The 18,538-nt window shown below is 44.0% G+C and overlaps 1 protein-coding gene across 16 annotated transcripts in view; it reads left to right on the top strand.

Annotated features, from left to right (window-relative positions):
- Positions 1 to 17,179, top strand: part of ZMYND11 (zinc finger MYND-type containing 11) — a 124,689-nt gene extending 107,510 nt beyond the window's left edge. For 10 of the 16 annotated variants that reach the window (XM_027592005.2, XM_027592001.2, XM_027592002.2 and 7 more), the window contains 9 exons: positions 142 to 229; positions 750 to 805; positions 3,749 to 3,826; positions 4,669 to 4,787; positions 7,952 to 8,159; positions 8,453 to 8,521; positions 9,217 to 9,489; positions 9,780 to 9,965; positions 15,171 to 17,179. In XM_027592005.2, the coding sequence (XP_027447806.1) occupies positions 142 to 229; positions 750 to 805; positions 3,749 to 3,826; positions 4,669 to 4,787; positions 7,952 to 8,159; positions 8,453 to 8,521; positions 9,217 to 9,489; positions 9,780 to 9,965; positions 15,171 to 15,293 (1,200 nt within the window). In that variant the 3' untranslated portion in view covers positions 15,294 to 17,179. The remainder of the gene's footprint in view (positions 1 to 141; positions 230 to 749; positions 806 to 3,748; positions 3,827 to 4,668; positions 4,788 to 7,951; positions 8,160 to 8,452; positions 8,522 to 9,216; positions 9,490 to 9,779; positions 9,966 to 15,170) is intronic. The other 6 variants (XM_027592010.2, XM_027591998.2, XM_027591995.2 and 3 more) reach the window with 3 other exon arrangements.
- The last annotated feature ends 1,359 nt before the right edge of the window (positions 17,180 to 18,538 follow it).

Raw genomic sequence — 18,538 nt, 5'->3', positions numbered from 1 at the left:
CAGGTGGGCTTGTCCAGGTCCTCACATGTGTCCCTTCCGTGCTGCGGGACACGGGAGCGGTCATAGTGTCCTGGAAAGTTCTGCTGTGTCCCCGTGCTCTAACCCTGTCTGTGTAATACTAGACTCTGTCGCCCTCTGCAGAAGGTGAATGAAGGAAAGTACCGAAGTTACGAAGAATTCAAAGCGGACGCTCAGCTGCTTCTGCACAACACCGTGATTTTCTATGGAGGTTGAATGGTTTTTCTTTTCTGTGCATGTTTCTCCATACCATTTACGTTCTGTGTCGGAAATACCTTTGACAAAACGTACATTCAAAACATTAATACTTTAATGATTTCTAATAATAATGTCAGGGTCTCAACTCAAAAATATTTGGTAATGTGGTTTTGGCTTATAAAAGTGGCCCAGAACTCCAGCACAGTAAATGATGAAAACATTATTCCTTATAGTTTTAGACATAAACTTAGTTGAGGGGCTTTTTATAAGCACTTTTATAATTAATGTCCCATCGTTCCAAGGGAAAGAAAGAGGCCGTCTGGACCTAAAGGTTCAGTGCTCTCTTGAAAGCAGCATGAAAGCTGCCTGTAAAATGTTGTTTTGCTGCCTGGACTTTATTTAAAATAGACATCTTTGTTTGAAATGGTACATGTCCACTTGTGTCTCCCTGAAAGAAGATGTCAGTGTATTACTTGGGACCGTCTTGTGTTTCTAGATTACTGGTAATAGGTCATCTCTGCCTTTAATTACAGCAGACAGTGAGCAGGCGGACATAGCGCGGATGCTGTACAAGGACACCTGTCACGAGGTATTGCCCACCCCTCACAGTGGGACACCGGCCGCACTCCAGAGTTCCACTCTTACATGCCTTCAGCTTTGCCATTTCCCTTAAATATAGTTTTGTTTCCACGTCTGACATACATGGAAATAACGCAAATAGAGGGGAAAATTTCTGCCAGAAATCCTGGGAGTTAGATTTAGTTGCTAAGTAACTTCTATGAAGAAAGTTTGTGTCCTCTTCTGTAACTGCTCTCAGGGTGTTGGTTATGTGAGGCAGGCGGGTGTGTGGCACTGGGCAGACACTCAGTAAATGTTAGCCTCTTTTTTATTTTTACGTTGAAGTGTAGTTGACATACATTGTTGTGGTAATGTCAGGCTTCCAAGTCCACCCATCACTCACCGCTCATCTGGACAAGCGTACTGCCTCCTGCACCACACAGCATCATTACACTGTGACCGACAGCATGACAGCATTCCCTGCTCATCCCTGAGACTAACTTTATGGCTGACGGGCCCCCCCACGCCTCCTCCCCTCTGGCAACCACCGGTTTGTTATCTGTGTTCATGAGTTGCTTTTTTTGTTGTTCGGTTGGTTGGTTTTTCAGATTCCACATATGAGTAAAATCACAGGTATTTGTCTTTCTCTGACTTATTTCACTTGGGATTATACTCTCTAGCTCCATCCATGTCGTTGCAAATGGCAAGATTTCATTCTTTTTGATGGCTGAGTAATATTCCATTGTGTATATACCACCTCTTCTTTATTCATTCATCAGTGGACATTTGGGCTGTCTCCGTAATTTGGCTATTGTAAATAACACTGCTATAAACATCAGGGTGCATGTGCCCCTTTGAATTAGTGTTTTTGTTTCCTTTGGGTAAATATTTACTAGTGCAATTGCTGGATCACAGGGTAGTTCTATTTTCAACTTTTTGAGGAACCTCCATACTGTTTTCCAGAGTGGCTGCACCAGCTTGCATTCCCACCAACAGCGTAGGAGGGTTCCCCTTTCTCCGCATCCTCGCCAACATCTGTCGTTTCCTGACTTATCTCATTGTGGTTTTGATTTGTATTTCCCTGATGTCGAGAGATACTTAGCATTTTTTCATGTGTCTGTTGGCCATTTGTATGTCTTCTTTGAAGAAGTGTTTTTTTATGTTTCCTGCCCATTTCTTGACTGGATTATTTGTTTTTTGGGTGTTGCATCTGAGAAGTTCTTTATACATTTTGGATACTGGCCCTTTATCTGGTAAGACATTTGCGAATATTTTCTCCCATTCCATCAGTTGACTTTTAGTTTTGTTGACCTTTTCCTTTGCTGTGCAGAAGCTTTTTATCTTGATGAAATCCCAGTAGTTCATTCTTGCTTTTATTTCCCTCGCCTTGGAGACATGTCTAGCAAGAAGTTGCTGCAGCTGAGGTCAAAGAGTTTGCTGCCTGTGTTCTTTAAGATTTTGATGGACTCCTGTCTCACACTGAGGTCTTTCATCCATTTTGAGTCTATTTTTGTGTGTGGTGTAAGGAAATGGTCCAGTTTCATTCTTCTGCCTGTGGCTGTCCAGTTTTCCCAACACCATTTGTTGAAGAGACTGTCTTTTTTCCATTGAACATTCTTTCCTGCTTTGTCGAAGATTAGTTGACCGTAGAGTTGAGGGTCCATTTCTGGGCTCTCTGTTCTCTGTTCCATTGATCTGCGTGTCTGTTTTTGTGTCAGTACCATACTGTCTTGGTGATCACAGCTTTGTAATAGAGCTTGAAGTCCGGAATTGTGATGGCACCAGCTTTGCTTTTCTTTTTCAGTATTACTTTGCCTATTCAGGGTCTTTTGTCATTTCCATACAAATTTTAGGATTGTTTGTCCCAGCTCTGTGAAAAATGCTGGTGGTATTTTGATAGGGATTGCATTAAATGCTTAGATTGCTTTGGGACATTTTCACAATATTTGTTCTCCCAGTCCATGAACATGGAACACCTTTCCATTTCTTTGTGTCATCTTCAATTTCTCTCATCAGTGTTTCAGAGTTTTCAGAGTGTACAGTCTTTGGAAAAATGTCTATTTAGTTCCTCTCTTCATTTTTAATTGGGTTTTTTTTTTTTGGTTTTGAGGTGTGGTAGTTCTTAATGTATTTTGGATATTAACCCTTATTGGATATATCATTTGCAAATACCTTCTCCCATTCATTAGGTTGCCTTTTTGTTTTGTTGTTTCCTTCACTGTGCAGAAACGTTATCTCTTTAAATGAAAGATTCACGTTTGAGTTCCTATATAGATTTTACAGGCCAAAAAATCCCAAACCACAAAGTTCTTATTTATACAGTAAATGATTTATATATTAGTGAACGTCTTTTTGATTGGACACACTCACTTGAAACCATACTGAATCTTGCAAAATTGTCTTAATTTATATAAAAACTCTTGTTTCTTGATTTCACGTTTGACCTTTGTTTTTTCTCTCATTCAACAAGTATTTATTGAGTGTCTCCTCTGTGCTGTGCAGTGTGTTAGGGATAAAGAGGTGGTCAGGGTACTTTACTCTGAAGAAAGACTCAAAAAAGAAACAGACAAAATACGTGTCTTTACAAGTTGTGAAAGAGCGTTAGGAAGGCAAACAAGGACTGAGGCAGAGAATGAGGAACGAGGCAGCGTAAGGACTGCTATTGTCCGTACTGGGTATTTATGATGGGCAGGTCAGCGGGACCCGTCTGAGGACATAGCATTTCATGTGAGGGCTGACCGGTGGGACAGCAGGGGCCAGGCTGGGAGCATAGGTCAGACATGCAGGTGGTATGAACGGGAGAGTGGCCACTATCCCAGTATTTATTGAAAACTGAAACGGTTAAGCTTAGGAAGAAAATGCAAGACTGATGATGCACATGAGAGAGAATGTTTGTTAATTACATGGATCCATTATATATAGTGGAATGTTCATGTTTTATGTATAGGCTAAAATAGTTGCTTTTCTCTTCTAGCTGGATGAACTACAGCTTTGCAAGAATTGCTTCTATTTGTCAAATGCTCGTCCTGACAATTGGTTCTGCTATCCTTGTGTATGTGAAATTTTGTGATTTTCTGTTTTTTACCTCTTAAGTGTGTGAAGTACTAACTATTCTAAGGAAGTTTATTTCCAGTTTGCTCAAGGGTTACAATCCTTCCAAGATATTTTTCTATCATAGTATATGTGGTTTTAATGAGCATAAAACCTGAAACACAGGGTTAACAACTTGGCATCATTATCCATTTCTGACTTTAAAATGAGGAACTTAAGAATAAACTCTGGGTCCGTTAGTATATAACGAAGTGAATTTCTGCCCTTTCCCTCATTCTTTCACAAGAAGTGTAAGGCTTTGTGTACGCTTGTAGCTGTGTGCTGTCTCCTGGAGTGACACGATTTCAGGAAGGGTTCTCGCTCCCCACGATTGGAGGGGCAGCACCCAGGCCCTGGGCGCCAGGGTCCACCTCTTCAGGACCTCACTGTGCTTCCCAGGCACTTGGGCTTGGGCGTCTCTCTGAGTAAGCCTGGAGCAGGGCCTCATATTCCCATTCCTAACCGGCTCCAAGGCATTGGTCTGCACCTCCCAGCGCAGTGAGGACATGGTGTTTACCACTATTACTCACATGCCTTGGCTGGCCATGGGGACTGCCTCGTCCGTAAGTGCTGCAGGCTGTCTATTCTGAGAGCGGAGGGTCCACATCGCTCCTTTCAGGCAGATTGCAATTTTTTGGTATATTTCTTAAAGGCAGAATCAATCTGAGAAAAAGTTCTATGGGTTTAGGAGTTACAAAAAAATATTTTCGAGATAATGGACTATACTTACTAGGTTGTTCATTACGAATGATGTACTTGTATTTAAAAAAAACAGTGTGACAAGGTAAAACATTTTATTTCCAGATCCCTAATCATGAACTCGTTTGGGCTAAAATGAAAGGCTTTGGATTCTGGCCTGCCAAAGTCCTGCAGAAGGAGGACAACCAGGTGGACGTCCGCTTCTTTGGTCACCACCACCAAAGGTGAGCATGGCCCCGCTCTCACCGCTGACCTCCCGGCAACCCTGGCGCCCACCAGGTGGTCCTTGGTGTTCGGAGAGCCCCTCCATTAGAAACAACCTGGAACTTTCTCTAGTCTAGAGAAAAACCTTTTTTTTTGCACTTATTATCCATTGATTTATTTTGGTTAATTATCTTTTCCCTTTTTCTTGAGAATTCAATAAAATACATAAGTACAGGGGAAAAAATTAATAAAACCAGGAAACCTACTACCCAGAATAGGAAATCACTAGTACTTTGTCCTTTCTTCCTTCTGTTTTGTTTTGTTTTGTTTGTTTGGGCTTGTAACGTGTTTATTGAGAGAGAATTACAACATTCCATTTCCAGAGGTTTTTTTTTCTTAACTTATTATTTCCTGGAAGATTTAATCAAAACAGTTCTGGACAGACGGGACTCTGAGGACTTTATTGTAGAGAATACAGTTGACCCTCAAACAAGAGTGAGGTTAGGGGCGCCAAGCCCCCCAGTCAGAAATTCACATCTAACTTTTGACTCCCCCGGACACTTAGCTGAGAACGGCCATTCTGACAACATGCTCTGTACGTCACACGTATCCCATGCTGACCTCGTGTGTGAGGCCCTGCACAGGACAGACCCCTGCCGTCCACGGCTCAGCTGAAAAGGGTTCACAACCTCCCAGGAAATCCAGAAGGCTCTTCCTTTTCTGCTCCTTGTTACTATGAACCCATCACGACCCTTAAAGTGAACGATGAGGGCGTACCTTTAAAGTTATACTCCATCTTATTAGAATACCGAATTTATCAAAAAGTGAACCTTACACGATTATAATCACAAGTTTTAATGAAGCAGCATGTCACACACCAAAAAGAGATGGCTAATAAAGGCCCGAGCTGCAAATTCCCATATCATTTTTACGACATTGACCATTTTTAAGTGATCATCTCGGTGGTACTGTGTACATTCACACTGTTATTCAGCATCACTATTAATACTTTTGCCACTTCATCCTGTCTTTATACATAGATGGGAGAAAAAACCTTATACAAAAAAATGGTCTTGGACTCACCTGTTCTGTATGCTCCGTACGGAACGCGCTGCCCTTCCCCAAGACCCCGAGCAAGTGTCACACTCCGGGAGGAAGGGCTCCGTGGGAGCACGATTCTTCTAGGATTTGCAAGGTTTCCTTCCCGAGGAAGAAGTAATGGGAGAGGTTGGACTAGCCAGCAAGGCTGACTCCCTCTGCCGCAGGTGCTTGGAGCCGGCCGGGAGTCATGGGCAGGAAGAAGCACACCATTTTGAGTTCATTTTGCCAACAGATCACCGAGCTGTCGGAGAATGTGTATGTTCAGGATCAACAGATGTGTAGATACAGCCAAATTAGATTCTACTTTTTATTAGACTTACCCTACTTTGCAGGGTGTTTTTTGTAGATCATATTGCATAACCCGTGGTCCTCTTTAAAGTGGAATCTGACACCTGCATTCATGGAGGGGATTCCAGGAGAACAGGCATGCCCGTATGAACCACACGGAGACAATACGTCTCATGTTAAGAACAGATGTGAGTCAATTTTATTATATCCGAGGGATAAGTAGATAATTTAAGGAGAAAAAATACTCTCATGGGTCACAGATTCCTCCCAGGCAGTCCACACTGCTAACAACAGAAATCTATCTCAGAAACCCTGCTTTTAAAAAGTGAAAACATACTTACTGACTGCCCGGTACATAACAGACAATAAATATCATTAACTTAAAGAGTAAATACGATACTAACTCAAGATCAAATGGCAGGGAGCTCCTCCAGAAGCCAGATTTCGTCTGTGGTCTTTGTGTTAGAGTTCGGAGCTTTTAACGGTCGTTTCCTTTGTAGGGTTTCTAATGAAGCACGTACTGTCAGGTGAGACACTGGGTGGAATATTTAAAAACACGTACGTGGCAGTCCCGATTTCACGGGTCCAGCTGCCAGGCTCTAACATTAGGACCGTGTATTGAAATTGTAAAGCACGTAGCTTAGCTTGTGCTACGAGGTGGAGGTCTGTATTCATGGCTTAGGCGTATGTGCCGTGACTCCCTCGGTCCCTTCGGTCCTCAGGCAGGGGTCTTTTTAGCCTTCTTCCCAGCAGAGCTGCATGTAGTTTTGCATCCAGTAAATTTGGGTCTTCCACCGGTGGAAGCTGACCGCGTGCACTTACACCGAGGACTGGGAAGAATAAATTATGTGAGGTGCTGTTTCCTCACTTGGTCTAGAGAACGTCTCGTGCACCTTACAGTTTTCTGTCTCATTTGTGCCCCTCCCTCCGCTGGGATTCTCTCCCCTCCTGTGGCACTCGCATCCTTTGAGATCCAGCCCAGCTGCCGCCCTTCTCTCTCCAGAACATCCCCAAGGCCCCCTGGCCACACACCACATCGCGCTGTCCTCAGTTGGGACACACACCCTTCCCGGCAGAGGCTACGTGTGTGCCGGCGCCGCGCAGTCCTGCCCTGAATCGCCAGCTTACCTTAGCCCGTCTGGGCCCCAGCTCCTGCAGCTGTCAGATGAGGCAGGATCCCACAGTCAGAACCCATTTACCGTGGAGCGTGTCGTGCCATCGGTGGGCACACAGGCAAGTCCGGTCAAGGCGTGAGTGCCTAGGAGAATGTTCTTCAGATTTTAGCTTTCTTCCCAGCAGAGCTGCATGTAGTTTTGCATCCAGTAATTTTGGATCAGTATCACACATAATTCAGAGACACTTTCTTTCATATCTGAGTTCTTGGCTGCTGAACGATACATCATTAGTGAGGATTTGTGTAGTGAATACGGATGTGCTAGCAACGTCACAGAGTGGGGAACAGAGTTGGGATGCCCTCGTGTCGTATGTCTGATCGGTGTGTACTCATGACCTGTGCAGCTCTCGTCTGCCCAGAGCCAGGTGTGAGCGCCTTCCTGGACAGGTAGGAGCTGTGACACGCTGACCTGGCTAACGGAAGCCGTGGGCAGTGCTGAGGTACGCGTGAGTCGTCCCGCTCTGAGAACTGTTCTCACCCATTTCCTCCTGGGTGAGAGTCTGCATTGCAGCCGTCACCCACGGCGGCCGGGTGTGGAGTCACCCCAGGCCCTGCTCTGCACTGGGTCGAGTGTACTGGCGTTCTGGAAGTTTCTAACTGTGCCTCTGGTGTTTCTTGAAGGGCCTGGATCCCATCGGAAAACATACAGGACATCACGGTGAACGTGCACCGGCTGCACGTGAAGCGCAGCATGGGCTGGAAGAAGGCTTGTGACGAGCTGGAGCTTCATCAGCGCTTCCTTCGTGAAGGAAGGTTTTGGAAGTCTAAGAACGAGGACCGAGGGGAGGAGGAGGCGGAGTCCAGCATCTCGTCCACCAGTAACGAGCAGGTGGGTGTCCCCGTGGGAGGCTGCCTATCAGGCACTGCGGATGGGAGCGCGGCTAGTGTGCACTCCTCCCCTCGTACCACACATCGGTTGAGTGCTCTGCCGCGGGAACTGAAACAGGCCGTCCGCAGGCTGGGTCCTGACTCACCAGCCCCCGTGCCCGCCCTGGGCGGGAGCTCCCTGTGTGGGGGCTGCGTGGGCCCGAGGGGACAGGTTCCTCAGAGCTCACCAGCGGACCCCTGGCCAGCGTCCATACTGTCTGGAATAACATGCTGCCCCTCTTATGATGCCCACAGCTAAAGGTCACTCAAGAACCGAGAGCAAAGAAAGGACGACGTAATCAAAGTGTGGAACCCAAAAAGGAAGTAAGTGGCCCACGTTGCAGCGTCCAGGTGGCATTTTGCCCTGGCCACGGTCACGACAGTTTGGTCCAGCGGTGCCCCTGAAACACTGCTGTCGAGGGCCCCATCTTCTGCGCGCTCTCGTCGCTAGAAAAACGCGCACACCCACAGCCTGCGTCTGAGCTCTGATACTTACTCAGCATTATTGAAAACAAAGCATTTATCCAATCCTTCAGTTATCCAGTCAACGTTGAAAAACTGGAGGAAAGTATAAGCTCAGCTTTTCAAAATTACATACTCATGCTCTAAGACCAGGTGTTCTTCTCGGCACAATTCCAAATGCTTACCCAGGGAGAAGTGGTTTAGAACTTTAGGATATCTGTTAATGAATCTAGTCCACAGCAGGGACTAAATTGATAATGGTTTTATGTTTTATATGATATTTCTGTTTATCTGAGAAGCAAAGACCGTGGTGTTCATTTGCAACAAACTTAGAGATGAAGTTCCTATTTCCAATTATCATGGCTATTGCATAGACGTTTTGGGGTTTTTTTTTCATTGGTTTAGTTGTGGTAAAATACACAGAATTTGCCGTCTTGATTGCACGGGCTGTAACAGTAGTTCGTCACCATCGCTCCAGTCTGACCAAGCTTGCTCTTGAACCAGTGGACGGTCGGGCGGCATTGTGTCAACGTCTGCTCACTGTCCTTGTCCCGTAGGAACCAGAGCCGGAGACCGAAGCCGTGAGTTCCAGCCAGGAGATCCCCACGATGCCTCAGCCGATCGAAAAGGTTTCTGTGTCCACTCAGACCAAGAAGTTAAGTGCCTCTTCCCCACGAATGCTGCATCGAAGCACCCAGACCACCAGTGACGGCGTCTGCCAGAGCATGTGCCACGACAAATACACCAAGATTTTCAATGACTTTAAAGACCGAATGAAGTCTGACCACAAGCGAGAAACGGAAAGAGTTGTGCGGGAAGCTCTGGAAAAGGTAAAGCCGCCCTCCCGAGGACCCCGAGCGTGACAGGAGTTCTCTGATTGCGTTCCCGTGGGCCCAGCCAGGCAGCTCCTTTAAAACTAGGCACATCTTAAAACACCTTCTGTAGCATTTTAATTAATAATAATAATACCGGTTTTCCTTCACCCAAGACGTGTACAGCTCTTGAGGCAATAAAGGGAAGAGGTACATCCGTTAAGTAGAAACTGGAGGAAGGTTCTTTCGGGGGAGGTGGTCCGTGTCCATCGAGGGCAGACGGTTACGGGCTACTGTTTCCATTCCAGCTGCGCTCGGAAATGGAAGAAGAGAAGCGACAAGCTGTAAATAAAGCTGTAGCCAATATGCAGGGTGAGATGGACAGAAAATGTAAGCAAGTAAAGGAGAAGTGTAAAGAAGAGTTTGTAGAAGAAATCAAGAAGCTAGCAACACAGCACAAACAACTGATTTCTCAGACCAAGAAGAAGCAGTGGGTAAGTACCTGTGTGATTTCAGTCTGATTTGTGAACATGTTCTACCCAGTGTGCGGACGGTGAAACGCTGTGTGATGAAACTTAGCTCAGAACGACCTTGTGGAATATGGGATGTTTATACCTGAAATAAGGTCAGATGTGAAATGATCAGCTTTAAAGAATTTTTACATTTTTACTAAAAGTCCTCTCCTCTGTGAACTCCGCGACCCACGTTACTGAGTATTGCTCAGGATTATTGAGTATATGAACGTTCAGTGCGTGCTCAGTGTGTGTGATGGACAGGACTTAGCAATCGGTGCACATCCTGTGCCCTGACGTTTGCCCGCTAACTCCTGACACGCTTGGTGTCCGCATCACAACAGCACATTTTTAGGTTTTGCTACATAACATTTATACATTAGATCCTTTTTACTCGATTTGCTTTCTGATGGTGGCACCTCACTGGACTCTAACTCCTCTTAGACTCTGACACACGGTTCCTTTTTCTCCATGTCGTGTTTGTGACTCTTGCCCTAGATTGGGAGCTCTGAGCACACCTGTCTACTTGTCTCAGCTAACTGTTGGGGAAAACATTTGGTCCCCAAAACTCATAACTTGGTTTCTTAATGAATTACCGTAAGAAGTGTTGTGATTCTTCATTGGATCCAGACTACATTTTGTGAAGAGGGTCTTTCCATGTCCAGTAAATGTTCCCTCAGGAAAGTGAATGTTATAAATACTGTGATTAAAAAAAAAAAAAGGAAAAGGGAACTTAGCATGTAATTCAGAACTTGGTAGAAAAAGCAGATGAGTAAGGAAATAAATACCACCCAGTGGGAATTAAGGTGTGCTCAAGATCATCACCACACACAGCCCCCGCACTCGTCTGTAATTCTGTCTTCACACGACGACAAGTGAAAGCTAAAAAGTGGGCGCTAGACTTATGGGAAAAACCCCTGTAAGTTTACTGAAGAATCAAAGAAATGGGAAGAGGAGGCTGGAACAGGGAATAGCACACTGCTGTTTCAGCCTTTCCCAGTGGTGAGGCCGCCGGAGCACCCCGCGGCACCCGGCTCTCAGCTCCCTCTGCGCATCTCCAGCCTGTCACAACAGCCGAGTTTCCGTCTCTCTGCCGGGTGTCTGTACCACATCTTCTTTGTCCACTCGTCCACTGATGGACGCTTAGGTTGTGTGCTTTGGTGAATATGCTGCAGTGAAGGTGGGGCTGCCGATATCTTTTCCATGTCCTGATTTCATTTCCTTCGGACAGACACCCAGTAGTGGGATTGCTGGGTCACAGGGTAGCTCTATTTTTAACGCCTTGAGGAACCTCCATACTGTTCTCCACGCTGGCTGCACCAGCTTGCATTTCCGCCAGCAGTGCACGAGGGTCCCCTGTCTCCGCCTCTTCGCCAACACTTGTTATTTCCTGTCTTTTTGGTTCTAGCCGTTCTGACAGGTGTGAGGCGGTGCCTCATTGTGGTTTTGATGGCATTTTTCCCTGGTGCTCCGTGACATCGAGCGTGTGCTTATTCTTGTATCTTTGGGGACGTGTCTCTTCAACTTCTTTGCCCGTTTTTGAGTCAGGTTGTTAGTATCAGAAGTTTTGTATATATTCTGGATATTAATTCTTACCAGCTGTATGATTTACAAATATTTTTCTCAGTCTGCTCTGTAGACAGTGTCTCCTCAATGTACAACCTTTTAGAATTTTTATGAAGTCCACTTCATTTTTTCTTTTGTTGCCTGTGCCTTTGGTCACATCCAAGAAATCATTGCCAAATCCAGTGTCGTGAAGCTGTTGTCCTACGTTTTCTTCCAGAGTTTTATCATGGTAGGCCTTACGATGAGGTCTTTGATCCATTTTGAGTTAATGTGTGTGTGTGCTGTTAGGTAGGGGTCCAGCCTCCTCCTTTGCATGTGGAGATGCAGTGTCCCCAGCTCGTTCTGCTGAAAAGACTGTTGGCTCCCCATCGAGAGGTCTTGGCGTCCTCGTCAAAAGTCCTTTCACTATGTGAGGGTTTCTTTCTCGGCCTTCCGTTCACCTCCCCTCGTCTGTTCTTATGCCAGTACCAGGTGGTTTGGTTACTGTAGCTTTTATAGTAGGTTTGAAATGAGGAAGTGTGAGTCCTCCAGTTTCTTCTTCTTGTCTTCAAGATGATTTTGGCTATTTGGGGTCCATTGAGATTCCACATGAATTTTAGGATGGGTTTTCTATATCTGAAAAAGTTCCGTTGAGATTTTGGTAGGGATGGCACTGAATCCGTAGATGGCGTTGGGTCCTGCTGACATTTTAACAATATGATGTCCTCCAATCCACAAACACGGAGTGGGTTTCCATTTCTTCATGTCTTGAATTCCTTTCAGCGGTGTTAGGTAGTGTTCGTTGTGCAGGCTTTCCCTCCTTGGTTAAGTTAATTCCTATGTATTCTTCTTTGAGTGATTTTAAACAGAATTGTTTTCATCGTTTTCTTTTGAGGTTGTTCATTGTTCCTGTTTTGTTTTTTTTTAGATTTTATTTATTTGACAGAGAGAGACACAGCGAGAGAGGGAACACAAGCAGGGGGAGTGGGAGAGGGAGAAGCAGGCTTCCCTCAGAGCAGGGAGCCCGATGCGGGGCTCGATCCCAGGTCCCTGGGACCATGACCTGAGCTGAAGGCAGACGCTTAACGACTGAGCCACCCAGGCGCCCCGTTCATTGTTCCCGTTAGAAATGCAGCTGATTTTATGACTTTGCATCCTGCTACACTGCTGTATTCATTTGTTCTAAAGAGTTTTGTTCTGGAGTCTTAGGTGTAGAAAACTCTAAAGATCAAACCCTATGCAAACAGATAAGTTTACTTCTTCAAATATGGATCTCTTTTATTTTTTTGCCTGGTTGCCGTGGCTAGAACTTCCTGTACTCTGCTCAGTACAAGTGGTAAAAGTGGGTGCATTCTTGCCTTGTTCCTGATTTCAGAGGAAAAACTTCCAGTGTTTCACTGAGTGTGATGTTTGCTGTGGGTTTTTCATATGTGGCAGTTTCCTTCTATTCCTGTTGAGTGTTTATCATGAAAGGGTGCCTTGCATTTTGTCAGATGCTTTTTCTACATCAGTTGAGATGATCATGTGGGTTTTTTTCCTCGTTGTGTTGATGTGCATAGTACACTGATCGATTTTCATCTTTTGGATCACTCTTGTGTCGCAGGACTATGTCCCACATGGTCCTGGTATAGAATCCTTTTACTGTGCTGCTAATGTTTTGTGGAGGATTCTGTCCCACCGTTCAGAAGGCATTCTGATGTATAGTTTTTGTTCCTTGTAGTGTCTCTGTCTGGCTTTGGTGTCGGGTTATGCTGGATTCACAGAACGAGGTAGGAAGTGTTTCCTGTACTACAGTGTTTGGGGAAAGTTTGGGAAGGATTGCTTGTTTGGCCCTTGTTTGGTCCTTGTTTAATTATATGCTAGAATTTACTAGAGTGGCCAGCAATTCCAGGGCTCTTTTTTATTGAGAGATTTTTATTAGTCATTCAGTATGCTTAAATTTCTTTGAGTTAGTCTTGGTAAGTTGTATTCTTCTGGGAATTTGTCCATTTTATCCAGTTCTTAAGTTTTCTAATATGGAACAGTTAGTAGTACTTTCTTAAAATCCTTCATATTTCTGTAGAATCAGTAGTAAGGTCCCCACTTTCATTTCTGATTTTAGTAATTTGAGTCCTCTCAGTCCATCTAGTTAAAAGATTGAAAAGATAATAAAATTGACAAAAAAACAACGTTGGATTTCATGGATTTTCTCTGTTGTTTTTATACTGTTTCATTTATCTCTGCTGTAACCTTTATTGTTTCTCTTAACAAATTTGAGGTATTGGCTAGTGTCCTTTCCCTTCACCTTGTAGGACTCCCCTGAGCATTTCTTGTAGGGCAGGTCACAAGTTCCCTCAGCTTTTGAGTATCTGGGAATTTTAAAATTTACCCCTCATGTTTAGAAGGACAGTTCTGCTGAATATGGGCTTCTCCATTGACAGTATTTCTCTTTTGGCACTTTGAAGATATCAGCCCACTGTCTTCTGGCCTCCAGAGTTAGTGATGACAAAGCTGATGGTAACATATTGATGATCCTTTGCATGTGACAGTTTGTTTCTCTTGTAGGCTTCCAGAATTCTCTTTTAACTTGGGCTTTAGAAAGTTTGGAGATAACGTGTCTTGATGTGTGTCTCATTGAGGTTATCTCCGCACATAATCTCTATCCTGTCTTCTCTCCTTCTGTGAGGTTTCCAGACACTGGACAGTGTCCCCCAGTCCCTCAGGTTCTGCTCAGATTTGTCTTCAGAGAATCACTGTTTCAGTTAATGTACTTTTCAGCTCCAGATTTTCTTTTTGGTTTCTTTTTAATGGCATTTCCATTTTGTTCACACATCATTAACTTTCTCCACATCTCTCTTTAGTTCTTTGAGCATCTTTAAAACAGCTCTTAAAGTTTTTAATATCTCTGCTGTTAGGCCCTTTTCAGGGACAGTTTTTCTTTGAATGTTCCTATTTCTTTATATACCTTCATTTTTTTGTTGAAGCTGAACACTGGATCTAATTTGAATCTAATTATATGGTAACTCTAGAACTCATTTTCTCCCCCTTTTCAGGTTTGCTGATTTTTGTTGTAGGCTGTCTTTGTGCTGAGAATCAGTCTGAGGCACAAACTTAAGGACCTTTCAGGTCATTTCTGAGCCTCTCCTTGGGCATGCACACTTTCTGAGCTTCCCCTTCGATGCCCTTGGTTTTACACATACACAGCTGCCAGCAGCTACCGTGTGCTGAGAGCTGAAATTGACCAAAATTAATCAGAATTTACTGTCCCCAACTTCCCTGAGAAATTGGAAGCGTTCAATAGACTCGAGTTCCAGAATAGTTACTTAAGACCAATTCTGTTGATGCAGTTGTCATCCACATGGGGAGAGATGCGTGGTGCTTCACACCCTGTCATCTTTCCAGAACCCTCTCTCTGGATTTGTATGCTGATGGGAATGAGCAGTAGAGTGAGAAGCTGATGTGCCAGGGATGCTCACGCTCGCTGGTGACGGGCTAAATGCCACGGCTTCCCCGGCCCTCCTGCTCCTGGCTGTTGGGCGTGGTGCGTACCACACACTCGGCTCTTCTTGGCGACAGTCGTGGACGGCTGGGCCACCCAGATCTTGAGGATCAGGGCTTGCGGAGCCTGCAGGTCTAACCACGGCCCTGATTTCTCCCCTGCAGTGCTACAACTGTGAGGAGGAGGCCATGTACCACTGCTGCTGGAACACGTCGTACTGCTCCATCAAGTGCCAGCAAGAGCACTGGCACGCCGAGCACAAGCGCACCTGTCGCCGGAAAAGATGAAGGCGGGTTTTCCGGGAGCCTCCGCGCGCACTCTTCTCAGACACAGCGGTTTTTGTTTCCAAGAAGCCAAAATTGTTTAGAATTTGCTTCCCATTTTGCACCAGCCTTTAAACACTTTTCGTGAAGAAATTTTGCACAGTAGTTTAAATCTTTTGTTAATGCTCCTCCGGAGTTTTTCAGGGGGTAAAAAGTAACATCAGTGGAGGGTATTATTTTAAATAAATTTTAATTGAGAATTTGTTGCATTTTCAGCAAATTTTAAAACATTTTTAGGTTTTACAGAGATTTTAACCTTTAAACAACAGATCTTTAAAAAAACAACAGGTGAATACAAGCGAGTTTAACAAAGACACATTTAAAATAGATCTGAATGTAAGAACTACAGAACTGTTTCAGAAATAAAACAGACTACCTTGATGTGGAATTTATTTCTTAACCTTGTTGAGCTGGTTTTGTTCAGCTTAATTTACTGTTTAAAGGCATTATCTATTGGTTATGCCAGTGGGTATATGATTGAATTTAGGGAACAGGGTTGACACAGCAGGTGCTAGTCCTGCATATTTTTTCTTAAATATTTCCCGATTGTGTTTTTCATTATTTCTTTTCAATATATAACTTTTATAACAAATTATTAGCTTTGATCTTGTAGTTTAAAATTGCAGGGAACTGGGGTAATCTTTTACTGAGCTGGATCTTAGAGAAAATGAATATTTAAATTTTAAAGTTTGCACATTTCATCTTTGTCCTAACGTGAGTGCTTGTAACAAGATAAACAAAAAATAAAAAGCCAAAAACTACCTTTATCCATCCATGAAATTATAGATGAGGCATACAAATTTCTTTAATGTTTCCCTTCCCTCCCCAAGTATCATCTGATTGCCTATTATCTGGTGTCACCTCGTATATTGTAAATTAATACTAAAAGGAAAGAAAGCACTTAAGTTTCACAGAGGCCGTTATGTTTGTAGTAATGGGTCATTGCCTACTAATGAACTCCATCACTGTACACAGAATGAAGAATAATGCATGTTAATTTTCTTGTATTAAAGATGCCGTGATTTGTAAAAAGTCTGTATTTTGCGGAATGTCTGGATTAAGAAGCATTACCAATAGGAATGGATCGATAGTTGAATAATGATTTTTTTATACATAGATATATAAAATTCAGCCAGGAAAACTTAAATTACTTTTTTTTTTTTAAATCTCACCATTTATGTTTTTTCAAAGACTGAGCTTAGACCAAGTCAAATTCCCATTTATCATTTAGTTATTTTTAAAGGTTAGAGAAATAATTTGTAAATATTTATTTAGACCTTTGATATTTATTAAAGCAATTACACACCATGGAAGTGAAAGAATCAGGAGGAAAACCTTTTAAAAAGTTTTCTCCAGGTTTGTCAGGGTCACTCTAAAGATGAAAATGTAACTAAGTCTTCTGTGAAATAATCCTCCATCCAGTCCTGATGCTGTTGAGGTGGTGACACGAGTTAATCGACAAGCTGCTGCCTGGCGGCCCACTCAGCACCGCGCCTGAATAAGGCAGCGACTGGGCGTCTTGTCCCCCCCCCCCATTGCTGTGTGATCGTCAGCGTCGCCATGGTGCCGTGGTCTGACTGAGACGTTGTAACCGAGAACACTTACCTTCTCTGATTGTTTTTCAAGTTTTAAAACTTCGATCCACCCCTATGAGAGCAAGTTATTGTGGAAATATTTTTGGTGTAAAATCATTCCAGAGTATGTACTATTTAACTGATAGCTGCATGAAAGTAAGATTCGTGTTACTTTGGCTTTTTTGTCTCCGTTGACACGGTTGCACATTTCCAAGTTACTACAGCGTGAAAACTGTGTGTTAAAAAAAAAACAAAAAAAAAAAACAATTAAAAAAAGATTGTGGCCTGGTTTTGTAAAAGTTTTAGGTAAAATTACAACTGATTGTTTTAGGAATCATTATTAAAAATTTTCTGCAAATCATAAAGCTATATCAAGGTGTTGAGCTTAGCCACTATGCACATTGTAATTTACTCATTGTGGCTGTCCAGTTCTATGATGCATTCTGGCATTTTGTAAGCTGCTCTGACTAGCAATATATAGATTCATTTAATGTGTTAACATTGGTTAATAAATGTATTTAAAAAAACTGGCTTTAATAAATTGGTTTGCTATAGGGGAATGGGTGAAACCAGCAAACACAGCCAGATCACACGGTGACCCTATACCGTAGTTTACCATTGGTGACTTCAGCTCCTGTGGAGGCAGGGTATTAATCGTTCACATAAACATTTGAGTTGACTTTCATCAGCCTTCAAAAGACTGAAGGTACTTTCACTGTTTTATGAAAAATTTAGGTCTGACTCCAGAGCCCATTTTCTTAACCCTTACGCTAGACTGGACACTGACCACATCTTGCAACTCCATCCCATGATGCCCATGTCTGAGAAGGCCGGCGTCACCCCCCAGATCATCACGTAGTGCATGGCTTAGCCCTCACCAGTGCCTCGTTCCACGGTTCTCGACTCCGGATGTCAGGATCTCAGGAGAGCTTCTTAGGACATTGCTGGGCCTCACCCCCAGCATCTGCCCTGCTCACCACTTCCCAAGTGTTGGTGTCATGGGCATCCCTTCATGAAAAGCCACCTACATTCACAAAATGAGCTGCATAAAATTTTAGTATTTAACAGATTCCTAGGGCCCATCTACAGGCTCCCCACACCCCAGAAGGATCCAGGTCCCTCAGGTTACAAATCCCTGATCCAAAGGATTGGACAGGCAGAAGTTTGATGGGCAAGGAGGCAATAGGAGCTTTGTTGACCCTAAATCAGACGCTTTCAGACTCGTGCATGCAGATCACCTGGGAATCCAACTAAAATGCCGAGTCTGACCCACTAAATTTGGGGTTGGTGGAGCTGGTGTTCTGCCGTTTCTCATAATCTTCCGAGTGATGGGGGCGCCTGGGTGGCTCAGTTGGTAAGCAACTGCCTTCGACTCAGGTCACGATCCTGGAGTCCCAGGATCAAGTCCCGCATCGGGCTCCCTGCTCGGCGAGGGGCCTGCTTCTCCCTCTAACCCTCCCCGCTCTCATGCACTCTCTCTCTCTCTCTCTCTCATATTCTCACTCTCATAAATCTTCCGAGTGATGTTGATTCTGCTGGCCAGGGACCCCAGCAGAGAGGCAGGGTGTCGACGGGCATGTAAATTAACAAAGCTCCTGCGCTAAATAAAAACTACAAATAATGCTCAGATGAAAA

This window comes from Zalophus californianus, chromosome 9 (assembly GCF_009762305.2).
Source record: "Zalophus californianus isolate mZalCal1 chromosome 9, mZalCal1.pri.v2, whole genome shotgun sequence".
In the NCBI taxonomy this organism is placed as follows: Eukaryota; Metazoa; Chordata; class Mammalia; order Carnivora; family Otariidae; genus Zalophus; species Zalophus californianus.
The sequence above is the reverse complement of the archived record's forward strand: the minus strand, read 5'-3'. Positions and strand labels throughout refer to the sequence as shown.